General features: G+C 45.6%; 1 protein-coding gene across 3 annotated transcripts in view; it reads right to left on the bottom strand.

Annotated features, from left to right (window-relative positions):
• The window catches only part of Pde4b (phosphodiesterase 4B), a 527196-nt gene that overhangs the window by 88249 nt on the left and 420990 nt on the right, over nucleotides 1–17957 (bottom strand). For all 3 annotated transcript variants that reach the window (XM_026781920.1, XM_013348517.2, XM_026781921.1), the window contains one exon: nucleotides 14065–14114. In XM_026781920.1, coding sequence (XP_026637721.1) covers nucleotides 14065–14114 — 50 coding nt within the window. The remainder of the gene's footprint in view (nucleotides 1–14064; nucleotides 14115–17957) is intronic.

The raw sequence follows: 17957 nt of genomic DNA, 5'->3' as shown, positions 1-17957 counted from the left end.
GAGGAGAGGAGAGGAGAGGAGAGGAGAGGAGAGGAGAGGAGAGGAACAGTCACCCCCATTGGCTTAATTCTGGTAAGAGGAGAGAGATACAAAAGAACAAAAGGTATCACCTCTAAATTTTCTCCTTATCTAGACTCTGGAGGCAAAAGCACACTCAGTGTAGTTGAAGCACTGACGAGTGCTGTCCAGAGAAAGCCAGGATTGAACAGCAGATGTGAACTTGTGCATGAGGGAGCTCACGCCTTTCTGAAAGGTGCCAGTGGGCACATCACCTCTCACTATGAGATTTGTGCCAAGTATGTAGGGATCAGAGCGAAATGCTAGACTTCAGGTCTTAGCTATATCACCTGCTAACTGAATGTGCCTTCGCTGAATCACCTTTGCTGAGGTATAGTTTTATTGGTTACTGAATGGAATTAGGTATTGACCTTGTGATTGTTGAGGTGAATAAGACAGAGTTCCTAACAGCAAATACCATACTTAGTAAGTTTCCCTGACACTACGTTAACACATCTTTGCCAGCGCCTTGTGTTTCAAGCCAAAATTTGGAAAGAAAGAACACACGCAGAGAGCAGAATAGTATTTAAGTGGATTTATCAAACCAGAGTTCTGCCATCCGTAACCATAATACAGGAGTGTTTCCTTCCGCATGAGTCTACCCAGAAATCTGAGAAGTGGGATAGTAAGCGATCCACCAACACATTTGCAAAGTGGACAGGAGAACCATTCCTGCTGCAGAGGAAGAGGAGGTGGAGGCAAATGTCTTCAGAACTAGAACAAAACAGGTCTCTTAAGACCTGAAGACAAGGCAAAGAACATGGTGAGCGGCTGACTCATTGAAGCCACAGACAGCTCCGGCAATTGTGCCTGCTCCGTAACCTGCTGAGGCAGCCCTTCATCAAAAGACAACCTGGAGGTGAAAATGGGGGCCTATGTCTATAATCCCAGTAGTACTGAGATGGAGGATCATGAGTTCTGGAAGAGCTACATAGCAAGACCCTGTCTTAAAAAAAAAAATAGGAGCAAGGTGAGGCAAAGAGGGAGGAATGTGGTGTCCAGGTGTGTGTCCATCTGTGGTGTCTGCTGTGAACGCGGCAGGTGATATATCCCAGGCCTTCTCTGAAAGGCAGACACCGTCCTGTGATGTGGCGTGCACCTCTGTGGTCGTGGGCTGGGAACTACGGTCAATACAAGTCTGCAATTGGCTTGGGAGAGAAGCCCGAAGGTAGTGTGCTCTGCAAAGGGCCAGGGTCATTCTGAGTGACAGGAACATACGACCCAGAGGATGCATGCTGATAAGGGTGTTTGCTCAGCTCTGAAAAGGAAGAAATCTGAAGAATCACTTTCTAAGTCAGGCTGGAAAATTTCCAAATGCCGAGAGAGGGTATAGACCTTTCCACCTCACACCCTATCCTGCTCAACGCAGCAGTGTGCACAAACAGGACCCATCAGCCCCTCTAACCTCCCCCAAGACATTCCTTGCCAAATTAACCTTTTAGAGGTAACTGATCTCAAGTGAGTTTTCAGTAATTGGTTCTGAGGTCCGGGAAGTGGTTTCTGGTAAAGCTGAAGCCCCGGGGTTTCATGATCGGCTGCCCAAGCAGAGTGGAAGGTGAGAACAGCAATGCTCTCCTGTCACACCTCGGCTAATGCACGTAACTGTCCAGGTGTGCAAATACAAGGCTGTGCACGCCTGGCTGTGCACGTCTCCCTCTGATATCTGGCACAGTGCCATGAGCTGGGATTGAAGCAAGATGTCAGGCACGTGGAGATCTTTATTTCCCTTGACTTTAAATATCTAAATTATAGCAAGAGAAGTGTCATTGCAGACTGACTTCTCTTGAGACGGGTTGTTTAGATTAGTGGCCGGCGGGTGGGTGCCTGTGATAAACGGGCTTGGGGTGTCAACTTGGCTGGGCTGCGTGGTACCCGTTACCTAACCAGTAACTGGTAGTGAATTGCTGTACAGCTATGTTGTGCATGAGGATGAATCCAAATTGGGAAACTGAAATTAAAGAAGACCTCGTCTATGCAGTCCTCGTGCAAACTCAAGATCAGGATCTGAGTCTTATTTATGAGAACATCCCCTCTTCCTTCCTAAAAGATATTGCTTAAGAAATCTGTATAGAGCAATGGGAGGAGAGAGGGCAGGCCTGGTCCCATGTAAGATGAATGAACGGAGCAGCTACCCACAGCAGGCAGAGGGAGAAGACTTTCCAAAGGCAGCAATTTGAACTGCTTGCTTTTAGAGAACTATCCAGAAGGAAGCCAGGAAGAGTGAGGGCCAAGGGAGCAGGAGGGAAGGAGTGGACGGCCTTGAGAGAAGACAGCTGAGCTTTCTGTGAAAGGGAAGGAAAATGGAAAGGTATATCACTGGGAGCAGAGACCTATTATGTTGACAAAATTCTTCTGTAGAATGCTTGTTTTCTCCTAGAACAAGAAAGTCACAAACCAGTTTTAGGCACATCTGTGCACATACGCACAGCAGCAGCTGCCGTAAGCAGACATGGAGCTAGCTGTCTATAAGGGTACCTACCCTGGGAAGCTGCAAGAAGAAGTAAAACCAAGCTTGACAGCCAGTCACCGAATACCTAGAAGACTGGAGCTTATGAATGTGTGAAGAGTCTCTTCCGGTCCAGGGCCACACGCTTCCTTCCGGTGAGTGTTTACTTAGCTGTGTTAGGTAGGCTCTTCTGGGACAGTTAGGTCTTCTGAGGCCCTGTCCTTCCTGAGACTGAGGATGGGCAACTCAGAAGCTTGGGCTTATCTCGAGCTCCTACAGAGATAGTTACAAAGCCAAAGAGAATGAAAAGGCCCTTCCTTGGTGTCAGTTTCTGACCATGTAGATGGCAGTCCCAAGCTTTTGAAACTAATTGTACCCCACAGACATTGTTTCAAGTTCCCCAAAGTTATCACAGCTGGACAGTTGCCAAGTCCCGCAGGCTCTCTGTCACTGAGAGAAATTTCTTCCTTCTTCAGATGTACCCTGGCTCAAGGAAGTCCGCTTTGGGGCTGGCAAAGGTGCTTGCTGTCAAGCCTGACAATCTAAGCGCAATCCCAGGTTTTCACAAAACGGAAGGAGAGATCATCTGTAATTTATCTCAATTTCATGAGTGAGCATGCACACAGGCACACAGACATGTGCACAAGCACACAAACACATGTGCACAAACATTACACACACACACACGCCAAATAAATAACTGTGATAAATGTTTTAAAATGAAAAAAAAAGCCACACCACCAATTAGCATTATTTAGTGCCTTTGGTGAGCCTGGTGCTACATTCAACTCTTTAACATACAATCGACCAGTTCTGATCTTATGATGAGCCATTGTTCAGATTAGAAAACAAAGACCCAGACATGTTGAGTAACTCATTTGTAACCAGAGAGAGAGAGTGAGAGAGAGAAAGAGAGAGAGAGAGAGAGAGAGAGAGAGAGAGAGAGAGAGAGAGAGAGAGTGTGTATCTGCACAGGTACTTATATTGGACTCTTATACACACTGCTGGAGAGAGTGTGATGATGGTGTGCTGAGTATTACGGTAGAGGAGATCCAGACCCCAGGCCCTGACAATCAATCTACTCTGGGGCTCAGATTGAAATTTTGTGTTTAAAATTCAAATTATCTCATGGCAGTCTCATTCTCAAAATCTCTCCATGACACTCAAGTAAGCTGACAATGAAGTTTACATATCTTCCATGATCAAAAAGTGCTATACCCTCCTGTTCTGTCTTGTTCCTCACTGGGGCAGTAGCAACTGGGTCTGTGTGTGAAGTGCCTGGTTTCTCGCTCAGCGACCATCCAACCAGCTTCTGTTCAGTCTTCAGGTCTCAAGTTCAAGGTCACTGATTGGTGAAGATCTTCCTTGTGTCTCAATCTACTTCTGTCCCCATAGTAACAGACGACAACAATTAGAGAAAGTGGTAAATAACGCTAGGTGACAGAGAACATTATAAATGATTTCCATATAAAGACTCATTTAAACATTGCCATAGCGCTGACAAATTTTAGCATGGTTCCTACTTTTACATGTGAAAACCATTGGAGCAAAGACACAGCATCATGTGCCTCCCTGCATTACAGGTACCAAACTGTGCAGCAGTGCGTGTTTTCAGGAAGTGTGTGCTGCACCGTAAACAGCTGGGCAGGGGCTACTGCATGCAGCAGTCTGTAGGTGGGGACAATGCGGCCGGGCTCAAAAGGAAAGAACACAGGCTTTCTTTAAAAAAAAAAAAAATATTTTCTTTACATCATTCTAAAATGAACGTGTATACGTACGCGCTTGACTGTCTGTGGGCACGTATATGTGAACTGAGGTGCCTTGAACTCCAGAAGAGGGCTTTGGAGTCTTTGGAGCTGGAGGTCTTTTGCAAGCTTCTAACTGCTGAGTCAGTCCCCACCCTTTACAAACAGATGTTCTTTCTATTATGTTTTAATTATGTATAAAGGTGTGAGCGTGTATGTGTGAGTGCAGGGATCACGGGATTCCAAGACACAAAGATCTAGATTTCAGTTCTGCCTTAATATTTGTCAACCTGTCCTGAAGAAGCCTGGGTTCTCCCCCAAGTCCTCCTCTCAATCTGTGAGTAACAATACCTGAAAAAAACAATAGGCAGTAGATAATAGATCTGGAGGACCCCACAGAGGGACTGCCCCTAGGAATAACTGCTACGAGATCCTTCTTCTCTTGCCGGTAGAGGCAGGCATGCGAGGCTTTGGAAATATCTCATGCTATCTAGACTCCCGACCCTGGAAATGTGAAGGCCAGAGTATATTTGGGGGTTCACACCAGCATCTGTTGTGGCTGCCTCTTCTGGTTTAGTGAGTCAGATGACCAGCATGGCCTTAGTTGACTTTATAGACATAGTGAAGAAGGGAATAGAAAATGCACTCTGTCACTCTTGGTCCTTATCAACAGCTCTGGCTGGGAGGAAGTCAAGACAATAAACTCAGATCCAGTGAGCTCTGCTGTCTGTCCTCTATTTCAAGGGGGACAGTCCCTGCTTTGTTTCTCTTCTCTCCAGTGAGACGCTTCCCTGAAATGCTCCTGGCTTCTCAGAACAGCTTGAGAAACACTGCACAGCGATTAGCAATAAGGCAGACAGCATCCTGTCTCCAGGATCATGCCGTCTCTGGGATGTTGGGATACTTAGAAGGTGCCCTTTCTTCCTTTGCTTTGGCCTAGAAAATTTTCCCTTTCATCCTTTTGCAGGCTGAGTTTGATTTTCCCCTGTGGAGGGGGGAAGGGAGGCAAAATATGTCTGAGGGTGCTTGCCCCATCCCAGCAGTAGGTGAAGGGGAGCTTGCTGTCTTTCTAGAAGTCACCCACTTCCCTCCATGCTGGGCTCTGCCAGTGGGATTATTTTTGTCTACAAAGGGTAGCTCTGAGCTTGCTTCAACGTCTACTCCCTGTTCAGCTGCCTGAGCTGGAAAAACCTGTGTCTAGAAAGGTGTGTGTCAGCCCTCAAGGCTGGATTTAAACACACTTGCAGCAAGCTGTGTGACTATTCTCAGGCTAGCTCACATCCTCCTGGGTTTGTGCAAGAAAATGCTCAGATAACTAAGGTCTAACTTATCAGAGTCCACAGCCATTTGCCCTTCTTGGCAGTTTGCTTTTAAGGGTCATAGCCAGACTCGGTATCCTGCCATGTTCTCTACCGGCTCATTCTCCCTCCGGCTCCTCATCTTTCCAATATATATTTAGAGAACCCTGTCTTCCACTCCAAATCTACTTCTGCATCACCAGATCTTTTATGGCAGCAGGAGGCAAGTGTTTTAAACTAAGAAAGCTTTCCTTCGGGTCATACAGCATTCCCCATCACCTTCAGGAGACATATTCCAAGATCCCAGGACATGGCAAAGACAGCAGGGATTGCTCAACGGACCGATGGGTGCTGTTTGTTCTTATGCACGCATACCTGGGATGATGTTTCATTTATAAGTTAGACATAGCCAGAGATCAGCAGCAGTAAACAATAAAATAGAATAGTTAGCGTGGCAAGCTGAGTTGGGATTACTTGAAGACAGGCACTGTGATGGACAGCGCCGTATCCAATCTCCCAACCCAGAGGGGTAACTAAGGAAGTAACGGGCCAGTGGAATATACAGCCTGGATCTGCTGGGAGAACCGCTGACTCATGGTGGGCAGGATGGGTCAGGAGCATACACAGTTTCATCACAACATTCAGAAGGGCATGAGACTGAAAACTTATGAATTTCCCCCCAATGGAATTTTCAGTTTATTACTTCTGGACCAGGTTGACCAAGGATAACCGAAACCTTCAAAAGTGAAACTGCAGATTAGGAGGAGAGGGTTACTGTATTAGTGTGGATGGGAAGTCAACCAGAACCTTTCTGTTCAGGTTCCCTACTGATACCTGAAGCCCTGGGTTCTTAGCTTCCACACACGAACGGATCAACGGCTTCGGTGCCACACAAGGTATGCTAAGATCTCATGATGCATGCTATAGAAGGCCAATTGTAATTCTTGCATTTTCTGATTGTTTTGCCTGTGTCAGGTCATTTAATCCTTATAAGTAGCCAACAGGGCATGTCCACTTTGTATTCTAATTAGAAGGTGAGACACACAAGATGAAGTAACTTGTCCTGGGGTCACAAGGTGGTAGAGGTGTAGTTTGGAATGGCTACTCCAGCTCACTGGTCCTGTTCCACACAACCTTCATTTACTTAAAAAAAAAAAAAACAATTTCAAGTAGAGAATGATTTGTCCAAGAGACTGATCCAGTTTCCTAACTCAATTAACTTCAATATGCTATTAAGTGGACTCTTTGTGCCAGACACTGCAGTGGGTAGAAAGAATGCTATGGTTTAATATGGTAAGCTCTGTGTATTTAGTCAGTTTCTTTCCTTCTATTTCTTTTAACTTTGTCATTTCTCTCCAAAGTGAAAGACTAGGGTTCACTTCATGTGCCTTAAAGGTCACATGCAATCTATGTTAGCCAAGGATGTCAGGCCTGAGCACACGTCCTGAGAGCCAGCAGGGTGAGGCAAGCCTGAACAAAGCCAAGGAAACGAAACAACACCTCTGCCCTTCCAATAGCTTGGATTTGAGCTTGGGCAATCAATCACTGGTCCTTTTTCATCCCACAGACATTTATCGGGCATCTGTTATGTTTTACGTTCTTAGTTGGGAGGATAAAACAAGAGGATTTGTATATGAATTTGGGGTGTTCGTGGTTTAGTGGAGGATAAAACAAGACATCTCAAATACTATTTTGAGTTTTTGAGATACTAATGAAGAGTTTTTGAGACAATAACTGGATAGGATTTGAGAGGGGGACATTCTAAAGATGACAGATAAGTAGAATCCTACAGGATAAAACATGCATGCTCCAGATGGAGATGGATGAGTTAGGTGATGCTTTCTAAACACATTCTGTATACTAGGCCTGAGATCAAAACTGTGTGTTTATTTGAATCATCACTCTAGAAGCCAAGAAGCAGGAAACATATGCAGCCTTGGGAGAACAGTCAATGTGGGAAGTCAGGAGGCAGGACACTGACATGTTGATCTCAAACAGCCAAGCAAGGTAGGGGTGGGGCAATGATAAGGCTGGGACAGAGAAGGATTTAGGAGCAGAGTTCTGAGAGCCAACAAGTCTGCTAAGAAGGCTGGATCTTAAAGACCAGGAAGACACAAATCAGGAAAACAGTCAAAGAACACACACAAACACACAGACACATACACACAACACAATGTACACACATAAACACAGATGTATACACACAGAGAAACCCATACACACATATACACATGCACACACGAATACACATAAACACATTAAACACACATAAACACAGATATACACACACACATACCATCCCAAAACAAGACAAAGTAACAATAAAAGAACCTTTATGTAGGTTTAGAAGAAGCATTGTAGAACCAGAAAGATGGATGGGTTCAAATAGGCAAAGATTGCGGACAACAGACCACTTTGGAAGGTCACCATAATGTTTTGGGTACAGGACATAAAGTCCTTTCCTGCCGGAGAGAAGGGGAGACTCGAAGCTGGCTATCCAGGGAGGGGAGAGAAAAATGGGTGCTGGTGACAGTGTTCTCCTGAACTACAGGAGAAAGGACAGGAAGGGCATGGAATCTGGGTCTCCAGATGAATCAAGCGGGGTCACCCAACGTTTCAAGCATACCCCTAGCACTAAATAAAGGAAGGGGACAATCTGGGGAATGGAGGGATAACTGTTGAAGTGAGAAATGGGTTCTACTGCCTGTATGGTAGATGATGAGGGCCAGGTCTAAAGAAGGCAGTTTGCTGGCTCTGAGCCTCAGTGGTGCAAGGGTCCAGGTGCGGGGTGAGTCTTTGGCAGCCATTCCAACTGCAGCTCAGGTAAACAGAGCCATCAAGGATTCCCAGGAAGAGGCAGCTATGTCCTGAAGGGTTTTCTCTGACAGGCTTGGAAGCTGCATGACCAGGCTTGAGGCAGGCAGCAGCTGGGGTTTGGGAGGACACAGGCACGTGGCTAGCCTCCTGTGGGTGCATGGCTGCAGAAGAGGCAGCCACGAGAAACAGTTTGTCTTCCCTGCCGCCTCCTCCACCCTTTGCTACAGAATCTCAGTGGCACAGCACGGTGCCAGCGGCAGAAAAATTGATTCAGAGGTGAGGGCGGCAGTGTTGAGCCATGCAGAGGCAGCAGAAAAAGGCAAGTGTGTGTGTGTGTTTGTGTGTGTGTGTGAAGGAAACTGTTTACTTAAGGGTCCATACATCAAATACAACGTCAGTAGCAGACGACAGTGATTTGTCTAGACAATGTATACCACTGAAATAACATCAAGATGGGCTAAATGGAGCAAAAGGCGAGACTCCTTTTTCAAAGGGGACTATCTTCCTCTATGGTCTCAATTACAGGAGATACTTTGGTGCACAAAACATTTAGGCAACAATATCTGGGTGTCTTTTGGAGTCTACTGTAACCAAAGAGAAAGAAAGGCCGGAACTAAAATGCAAAGAACAAAAAGAAACTGTTTGGAGACAGGTCGGCTCCACTGTAAACTTTTCCTTTTCTCTCATAGCAAAACCTGATGGTTGTCTTTAAAAAAAAAAAAGTGTCTGTATCTAGGTCCCTGGCAGTGATTTGCCTCTGGGAGGGCCAGCAATCTATTTAATGACTCCATTGACGTCAATCGCATAACTGAAATACTTACTAACATGCATGATTCCAGCTTTCAGGGGGAGGGGGTGGACAGTGTCTCTCAGCAGTGTGAAAACATGGTGTGGAGTCCTGAGGAATGGACCTAGCTCTTTCTGCAAGTCCTGAGAGACTAGATGCTGCTGGTCCCCCGGTCCCATTTCATATGAGGAGAAAGTTTTCTTGCTAAATGAAGAAATTAATTCTGCACAAGTCAAAGCAGCCATTAACAAGCAAGACATTATTTTTGGCTCTGTCTACTCTGGAGAAACATTTTAGCCATTCACACGTTAGCTGACATACTAATGATTTTGTAGTTACCTGTACTTAATTTTAGTCATGTATGAAATAATTGCAAATCAATGCAGACAGCTCAGTGTTTGTGTTTTGGGGCAAACTTTTACAGGATGTCTATTTTAGACAAAAGAGGTTCTTTCAAACCATTTAGGGAATGCAGCCAAAAACTGTGCAGTTTTTCGATGCAGTTATATTCTATGGTTTTGTTTTGGGTATAAGCTCTTTACACATTCACAGCGTGGAGTTAAGCAGATTGTCCCAGAGATTCAGGCCACACCCATCTTTCCGAACACTGAAGAAAATGCCTGTTCTTTTTCATTTTCCCCTTTTCTTTTTGCATTTTCCACCAGGATAGCCTTTATTCTGAGTGGTCAGAACCTTTGATAAGATGATTGATCTTGTTTCTGTTTGCTCACATGGTAATCCTGCCCGACGCTTCTTGCTCAATGCAGAAACCAGGCAAAGGTTGGGTTTGTGCTGGCCTTCCTTTCTCGTCATCCGACACGGATGGGGTCAGCTTTCAAGCCACAGTTGTCCTCAGCCAGAGGCCCTCAGAGGGACCGCTGCCTGCCTGCGTCAGGCTCCTCGCATCCTAGACCCTGTGAATTCTAGCTCAGCCTTGACCGTCTGAGTGGATCAGGTCTCAAGCCCCTTCTCTATTTCTTGAACAAAATGAGCCTCTGCCACAATTACGTAGATCTCAGAAACAGTCAAAGCAAAGTGAAGACACATGAGGAGTCATGTGGAGAAATAGGTTCCCTGAGAGGAAGCCTCTTCTTGGCCTTATCAACTGGTAGCGTCATCCCTTCCCGTGTGACCCTGACGCCTAGTAGAAGACCTGGGCTCTCCAGAGCCTGGGAAGAACCTTAATTAAGGCTGTTGCTCGGAGAGGTCAGCACATTTCACGCTTTACTGGAAGACTTATGCTTTCTCGTCCTAGCTTTCCAAATACAATCTTTGCCTTGAAATAAATTTTAATTGACTCCTGTTGAAATCTCACCACAGTTAATGCTGTGGACACCCAGGCTGAGGCAGACGCTGTGTCTGTGGCGGTCTGGCCTGGGGACCTCCAGGCAGTTAGCTCTTCGGTGATGGCGTTGACATAGTTGGTGGCCATTTCACATGATCCATCAACTTCTGGGTTACTTTAAAAACATAAGGTCTGTTCCAAGGGGCGACATTCACAACTTTTAAAGCCAGTGGTACATTTTAGAAGAAATATTATCATAGGGCACCCTACTCCACATATCACTCTGGCTGCTACCCACCACTGTATAAGATACATCTTGGTGTAAATCGAGTCATTTTGTGTGACTCAGACGTGAGAGGTATTAAAAGCAACATTTCTCTCATCCTTTCATGTAGGAAAAAAAAATCCTTCTGCAAAGGCAGTGAGTGGTCCCTTAGTCATTTATCTCCTCAGTAGGTTCTTTAATTACATAGTCACAGACACAGATGAGATGCGTGCAAGAGCCCGGGACAGAGGGTATGGAGAAAGTGAGACAATTTTCACGTAATCACACTTATGAATACACCCTGATTTATTTTTCCAATTATCTGGTATGTTTGTAGTCTTCCATTTTGAATATGTCCAGGTGAAATGACATGAGTTCCTGCCTTGTTTCAGACCCCCTCCCTTTTTTATTCTATTTTTTCCTTTCTGTTTTAATCCTATACAGGAAAAGCAAAGAATTCATGCATTCAAAAGAAAGTGATTATGTTGTGTAAGTTGAGCTGCTCATTAACCTCAGCCTTCCGATTTTCAGCACACTCATGAGGATCTACTGTGACCTCCCCAACCTGAGTGCACAGGCTTCAGAACTGCTCATTCTGGGTTTAGCTCTCATTATCATTTGGGGGCTTCCCCACTTCATCGGCAAAATGTCACCTTTGTAGGCTTTACTCTTTCTATTCAAGACCTGCATGGAGACACCCCAGCCCCTTCTAATTCTAGTAAACATCACAGACTATGGAAACAAAACAAAGCAGAAGTGAATGCTTTCCCTAGACACAGAGATACCAACTCATTACTACCTTTATGGGAATTTTCCTTCCAAGTCCAACGTTTACGTGGTTCTGGCTAGTTTGATATTTACTGTGCTCCTACTATGCAGAAATAGTTTATCACATTCTGACCTCAAAGAGAAGAGAAAGGTTCAGCCTCTGCCTTCAGGAGCCCAGATTCCCACTGGAAAAGGTACAATGCCAAGGAACCAGAGTTCATTTGGGAATGAAGAGTGTTGCCATGCGCAAAACAAGAGCAATCATGCAAAATCCAAATGACAGGACTTTTCTGTTGAGCCCCAAGGGCTGAGAATTTCCTTGGCCCAACAGCAGGAGCAAAGGTGTCTCACGCTGAGAGATCCCCTCACCCAGAGTTCCGACTGTTCAGCAACAATCACAATGAGTGTAGGAATCTCATCTGTGTTGGGAGAATTCACTTTCATAGACAATCACTTTTAATTTATATGAATGAAGAAGCAGCAGAAGAAAAAAGGGTAGAAGAGGAAGAGAAGGAAAACTAGGAGGGAGAAGAGGCAGGGGGGAGAAGAAAAGTCAGGAGAAGGGAGAAAGGGGAAGAGGATGAAGCCATCTTCCCAAAGCTGCCTTCTACCAGCTACACACAAATGGAAGTCCGTCAGGCTCTGCTGACAACGTGCGTTGTTGCTGAACGCACTCAGACTATCGCCTTGTACTTCTTACTTCTCATACTTCTGTCAAAATAGATGAGTTCAAATTCAGTACTTCTAAATAAACGCCTGGTTTTCTTTTCGTGAAAAACCTAATGTTTTAAAGCACGCCCCCAGCGCTCTATGCTTTTGCTTGAAGCCATGTATTTTTCATTCCGCGTTCGAGCTTCTATTTAAACACACCTCTTTGTCATATGCTGATAAATATTAAAATAACAGGAAAAATCTGCCCGACTTATTGAAGCTGATAATAAGAACAAAACACGGGATGTGTGCCTCCTCCCTCTTCTTCTGACTGTGGTTAGCCGTTGGGAAGATTTTGAAACCAGTAATTATGTAATAATTGGTACCACCACAGTCTCTTCCCAAAGAAAACCCAGGATTGTTGTAGTTTGCCACAAAGACAGACAAAAACAAATTGCCTTAAGTATATTGTCACTTCTTTGCTCCATTGTTTCAGAAGCATTTAAGAAAGCTTCAGTTGCCAAGCTGGAGCCAATGCGCCAATAATCATAAAACATCTTTCAAACAGTGTTTTGGCTAATGAGTTCATTTATAGAACCGTAAGCACCCTATACCCTTCTGCTATGTGTCTGTATTTATTACAAGAGAAAGAAAATGCATTCTAAATACCCAAATTGGTGTCGGAAACATATTGGCAGAATTGGCAAACAAAACAAGTAAGGATGCCTCGTGCGTAGGCCAATAAGATGAAACAACAGGCTGTTCCAAACAGCTCCTTTGATCTCCCAGGATCCAACTCAGCCACACACTAAGACCCTGCTCTGTTTCTTTTTATACCTAACGGAAGTGGCCCATCAGCCCGCTGAGGTTTTGAAGTCTGTGGGCAGAACACTGTTTACCGCTTTCTCGCTCATATCACAGGGCTCTGGGGTATACTCACCTGCCTTCACGGCTTTCTTTCATTTTTTTTTCCTTTTTGTTCTCCATCTTTTTTCTTCTAAAGGTTTTTAAAGTGTATACCCACAAATACTTCAGAAGTCAATGAGCAAATGGAATCCACTGCCTTTGTTCCTTCGTTCAGAAGTTCGTCATTTGTAACACTCCCGAGATACTTAGGGCCATCGTAATAGTGGAGAGAGCATAACATCCAAAGGGGAAGAATCTGAGTGTGTGTGTGGGGGGGGGGGGGAACTAGCTCTGGTAGATGCCAGGTGACCACGGTGAGAACATCTTAGTTTTCTATGGGGTTTAGCTGCACTTCCCTGCTGTATGAACGAGGCAGGCTCAAGGGAGCAGAACTCGTGGACTGCCAAGAGGTCACCCAAGTAGTTGCATGTGATATGACAAACACATGTTCCGTGCCGTCCCCTTCCCAATAAGCCTTCCTCTTAGCAGATTTCAAGACGGGCTGATGCACAGTATTGAAAGATGAGAAGAACCGAGCTGGGTGACCTCCAAGAGAAACGCTTCGTCACCGGAAAAGAACCTTTGGTTTCCCACCTGGTTGGGATGTGGAGCAAGCTGTAGCTCTAGCTGATGCAAGGTGGTGGTGGGGGGAACCATTAATGAGCCTTGGCTATCTTGAGCTAATGTGGGCACCCTGTGGGGGAGTGTTTGAGGTTAGCACTCCTAGAGTTCACTGAGGTCAGCAAGCTGAGGTCAAGTTGTACTCTTCACATAGGCCTCCTTCTCTCCCGGAAACAGCAGGACCGCACATTTAATTGTGAAGGCCTAGGCATACAGGGAGCACTTTGTCTCTAAGTATTTTTAGTTTGGCTTCACTTAGGGTGAAGGCCCAATGCATCTTTGAAAAAAAAGTCACCAAGAGACACACTGCTGAGGGTTAGAGTGTGCCTATGAATGCGGTTATTCAAATAACAGGTCTGAATAGGAAACACAGTTATTGCTTTGGAAGAAGGAGATGGGTCTCCTGGCATTGGCCTACCTTGCAGGCTGACTCTGGAGACTGGAGCCTGACTAGCAGCTGGCGACCTCCTGTGGAAAAGCAGAAAGAGAGGCTGAGTATACACTGAAGAACCCTCGCCCCTTCCATGATCCCTGACCCCTGGGGAGATTTGCAGGGTATAATGAGTAACCCAGTAACATAAGGCTATCTCCGGAAGGCAGGCTCCTGGAACACGGGTAGGTGATTGCAGTTCTCTCACATCCAGATGGCCTGGAATTTCCCTCAGCTCAGCATCAGGATGCGGCAACTCGCCAGGAAGGACATTGTTTACCTCAGATCCCTCTCCAGCCCCTCCATTTCAGGTTTTCTGTCAGGAGAGTCTCTCAGCAAAGGAGCCGCTGAGGCCTCACTCCAGATGTCAGCATGAATCCCCGTTAAGGACAGAAAGTGACAGCCAGAGAAACCCTTGGCAATTTATCAGTTCAAAACCCGCATTCTTTTCACCTCAGGAAACTGGGATGTTTGAGAGGACAAGTCATTTGCCAAATGCCACACACGGCACTTGGCCACAGTGATCAGGGTTTCTTAATAGAGACACTGGCTTTCCTGGAGGAAAGAGGGTTCCATTCTCCATAAAATCCTTACAGCGAGAGGCAAATGAAACAAGCAAACACACATTCCGTTGCTAGTGCAACTTCTCCTATCTGTATGTATGGTATATCTGTGTGCAAAGATGTGTGTGTGTGTGTGTGTGTGTGTGTGTGTGTGTGTGTATGGAGCAGTGACCTCCCACTTCAGAGTATAGCAGAGTAACCTGCAAGGCACATTAGAATACTTTGCTTCAGGTTGCTTCTGGTCTTCTGATTTATTAGACCTAAAGCAGCCCTGCTCCTGGGGTCCCATGAAGTGACCTGCAATCAAACCTGCTTCTGAATCCCATGTACTATCCTACAGTTGAACCTGCCCCTTGGGTCCCATGCAGTGGTCTGCCGTCAACCCTGCCTCTAGGGTCCCATGCAGTGGTTTGCAGTGGACAGATGCATCTGTGTTTCTGACAGGCTGCGTTTCCCAGCACTGATGGTCTCACACAGAAGCCCCCTCAAAAGCCCTGATAGCAAGAGTCTACCCCACTGAGGAGCAACAGGATGTTGCTGATCAAGAGGAGGCCAGTAGTTCTGGGTGCAACTCTCCTGACATTAGTGAAGGTATCCTAAAGGGAGACACCTAAAGAAACCTCCCTTTGGTGATCAGATGTACTGAGACAATGGACCTTAAGAAACTGGAAGTTTTCCCAGAGGTCTCATGCTGGAAGAGAGAAATGGCTGACCCAACGAGGGAGTAAGCTTGTCTCTCTGAAGAGATCCGCACAGTGCCAAGAACTGGTCGGACCACCTAACAAGACAGAACCAGAGCTGAGATGATGGTGGTGGACCAATAATGGGCAGGACCACAGCTTGATCAGAACTTGTTAGTTATGGGCACCTCTTGCCCTCTATTTAAATCTAATATCCCTGTTAGGAGCCTGAAGATAGACTCGTGTAGGTATTAGGGAGGAGGATGCGCATGAACTGCTTTGTTTCTCTTCCTAGTGTTGTGACACTGACTAAATCTCCCTTTTCTGCTTCTTACTCTCGTTTGACTCTTGAGTTGGTGTGCTATGAATGGGCAGCATGCCTACTCACCCTGGGCCCAGGCATTGATGCTCACAAGCTCTGATAACACAAATGAACCTCAGACCCATTTGGGGAGGTGATTAAGGAATACTTTCCCCACCTGAGAAGAGTCCATTTCCATATGTCTGGTGGAGGGCCTAGGGATCTGCAGCTTAAAGTCCTCTTTGCATTCCCATGCACGGGCAGGTCTGAGGAAGAAGTCAAATTCTAAGTGATGGAGAAAGGCGTGCAAGGCTGGTTGCTGAGGAAGACCCTGCCTATTGGTTAGCCCCGGCAGTGACATCACATTCCCCTGGGGATAGACCTTTCATGCAGCTCTCTCTGTATAACTTCAAGTTCATGGACAGAGTCCACAGCCACCATCAACAGATCCACAGGGTGATCCTGAGTCAAGTTCTCTTTGGTATCTAATCTCCATCTGTGACTGGTATCTAATCATCCTCGTGCCATGATTGCTGGATGCTATGCTTGCCCCTTCTTAGTTCTTCTACTGGGAGTGTTGTCATTTGTCTTTAGGGACCAGGAGATGAAGATACACACTACACATGATGGACACATGATGCTTTCTAACTGGGAGGCCAGGATTCAAAGCCGGCTGGTTCTGAACTGGAAGTGCCAGCCCCTTTCTCTATCTCATTTCCTGAACACCCCTGTACTACTACCAAGGGCTGTTTTGGTTTGGTTTGGTTGTTTTGTTTGTCCATGACATTGAATGGTCAATTCCAAACTCCTCAGCCCGCCCTGCAAAGCTTTTCGCGGCCCATCCTTATCATAGTTCTCTAGATTATCACTAGACCCTTCCTCGGTCTGACAGTTCATCTCAGACCACAGGTTGGCTGTGTGTTCTCTCAAGTTTCATACTTCTCCCTTGTCGAACTCCAAAATTGCAATTAAAATAGGAGCTGTCTAATTAGGGTTTGATATACAACTCCCTAGATCAAAGGTAAATTTTATGTAGGCAAGGGAAGGCTTGTTCACTGCTGGGTCCTAGGATGGTACCCAAGAAAGTCTTTATATGCCAACTAGTCAGTAACGTTTATTGTATGCAATGCTGGATGAACAGATGAATAAAAATTGATGTACATTTTGCTCAGGTCAAGGTCGGTCTCTTCTTTTGCTTTGCCCTCATTCTGTTCCTTTCTTATGAATGTTCAGGCCATTCTTCTGTTGGAGAAACTCTCCCCATACTAAACATCACCTACCTTTGAAGATTACAAATCTCCTTCAAAAGGAAATTTTATTCCCAATTCAAAATGGTCCCTCCTCTAGTCACTCATGAAGCCATGGTGCCATTCTTTTTCTTCGTGTGGCAATTCATACCTGTACACCTTATCTCCACCCCACAACCTGCTCACAGTAGGATCCAGTTTGACCTCTCCCTCTTTTTTGTAATCTTCTGTAGGACCCATCAACTTTCTGGCAAGGAGTAGGGATTCCTGAACTCCTGGTGGACTATTGATGGAACCAGTCATTGGTAAGGAAGTATTATGAAGAAGATACCAACACACTCTCTGGATGTGTTAGCGCTTATCTATTAATATGCAGTCTTGACCCTTGGGCTGCCCACTATGCATGCTCTGTCACATTGCTCTGACTTTGTAGACATCTGGCTGGGCAGCTAACTCGTTTGTGTAACTTGGGACTGTGCTCAGGCAGTCCTGCCCATACTCTGGTGTGAGTGGTCCTCACCCATGCCATGGAGTTTCCTACATTTTATCATCATACTGCAATGCAACCCCCATCTTCCCATCTCTCTCTTCAGCACAGTGTAAGGCAGGTAAGGAAAGACAGAGCCTCACTCCTAGTTGCAGCCCTGCGGTCTGGCATGGCATTTGAGTGATGCCCATTTCACTGCCTGCCCACTGGGTTCACCGAACATTGAATCATGCGTATCTTCCAGAGTTCTCTGGGAGGCTTTTGTGAACTAGGTCTTCTTAAATGTCAGAAACATCTTTCTGAGTAGCATGGTTACTCATATCATCCACTTTTTTTCTCCACTATTTCTCTGAATTTACACATTATGTAAATTCTTTTGTCTTGGAAGTTACTTTGTGCAGAAAGTATGGCCTTTACTTAAGGTTGCTACTTCAGATAAGCTTCCCTGTGTAAGTGCAAGGGCAGGGTTTATTCAGTGTATCACTTCTTGATAAGTGGTCCAAGAAAGAGGTTCAGCACACTTTAATGACTGGATGCCTCCCAGAAGCCACATTATTGTTGGTAAGACATGAGCCTGGCAGCCAGAAACTGGTGAGCTCGGGG

Source organism: Microtus ochrogaster, chromosome 10, assembly GCF_000317375.1.
Source record: "Microtus ochrogaster isolate Prairie Vole_2 chromosome 10, MicOch1.0, whole genome shotgun sequence".
In the NCBI taxonomy this organism is placed as follows: Eukaryota; Metazoa; Chordata; class Mammalia; order Rodentia; family Cricetidae; genus Microtus; species Microtus ochrogaster.
Note: the sequence above shows the minus strand (reverse complement) of the source record. Positions and strands in the feature narration are given on the sequence as shown.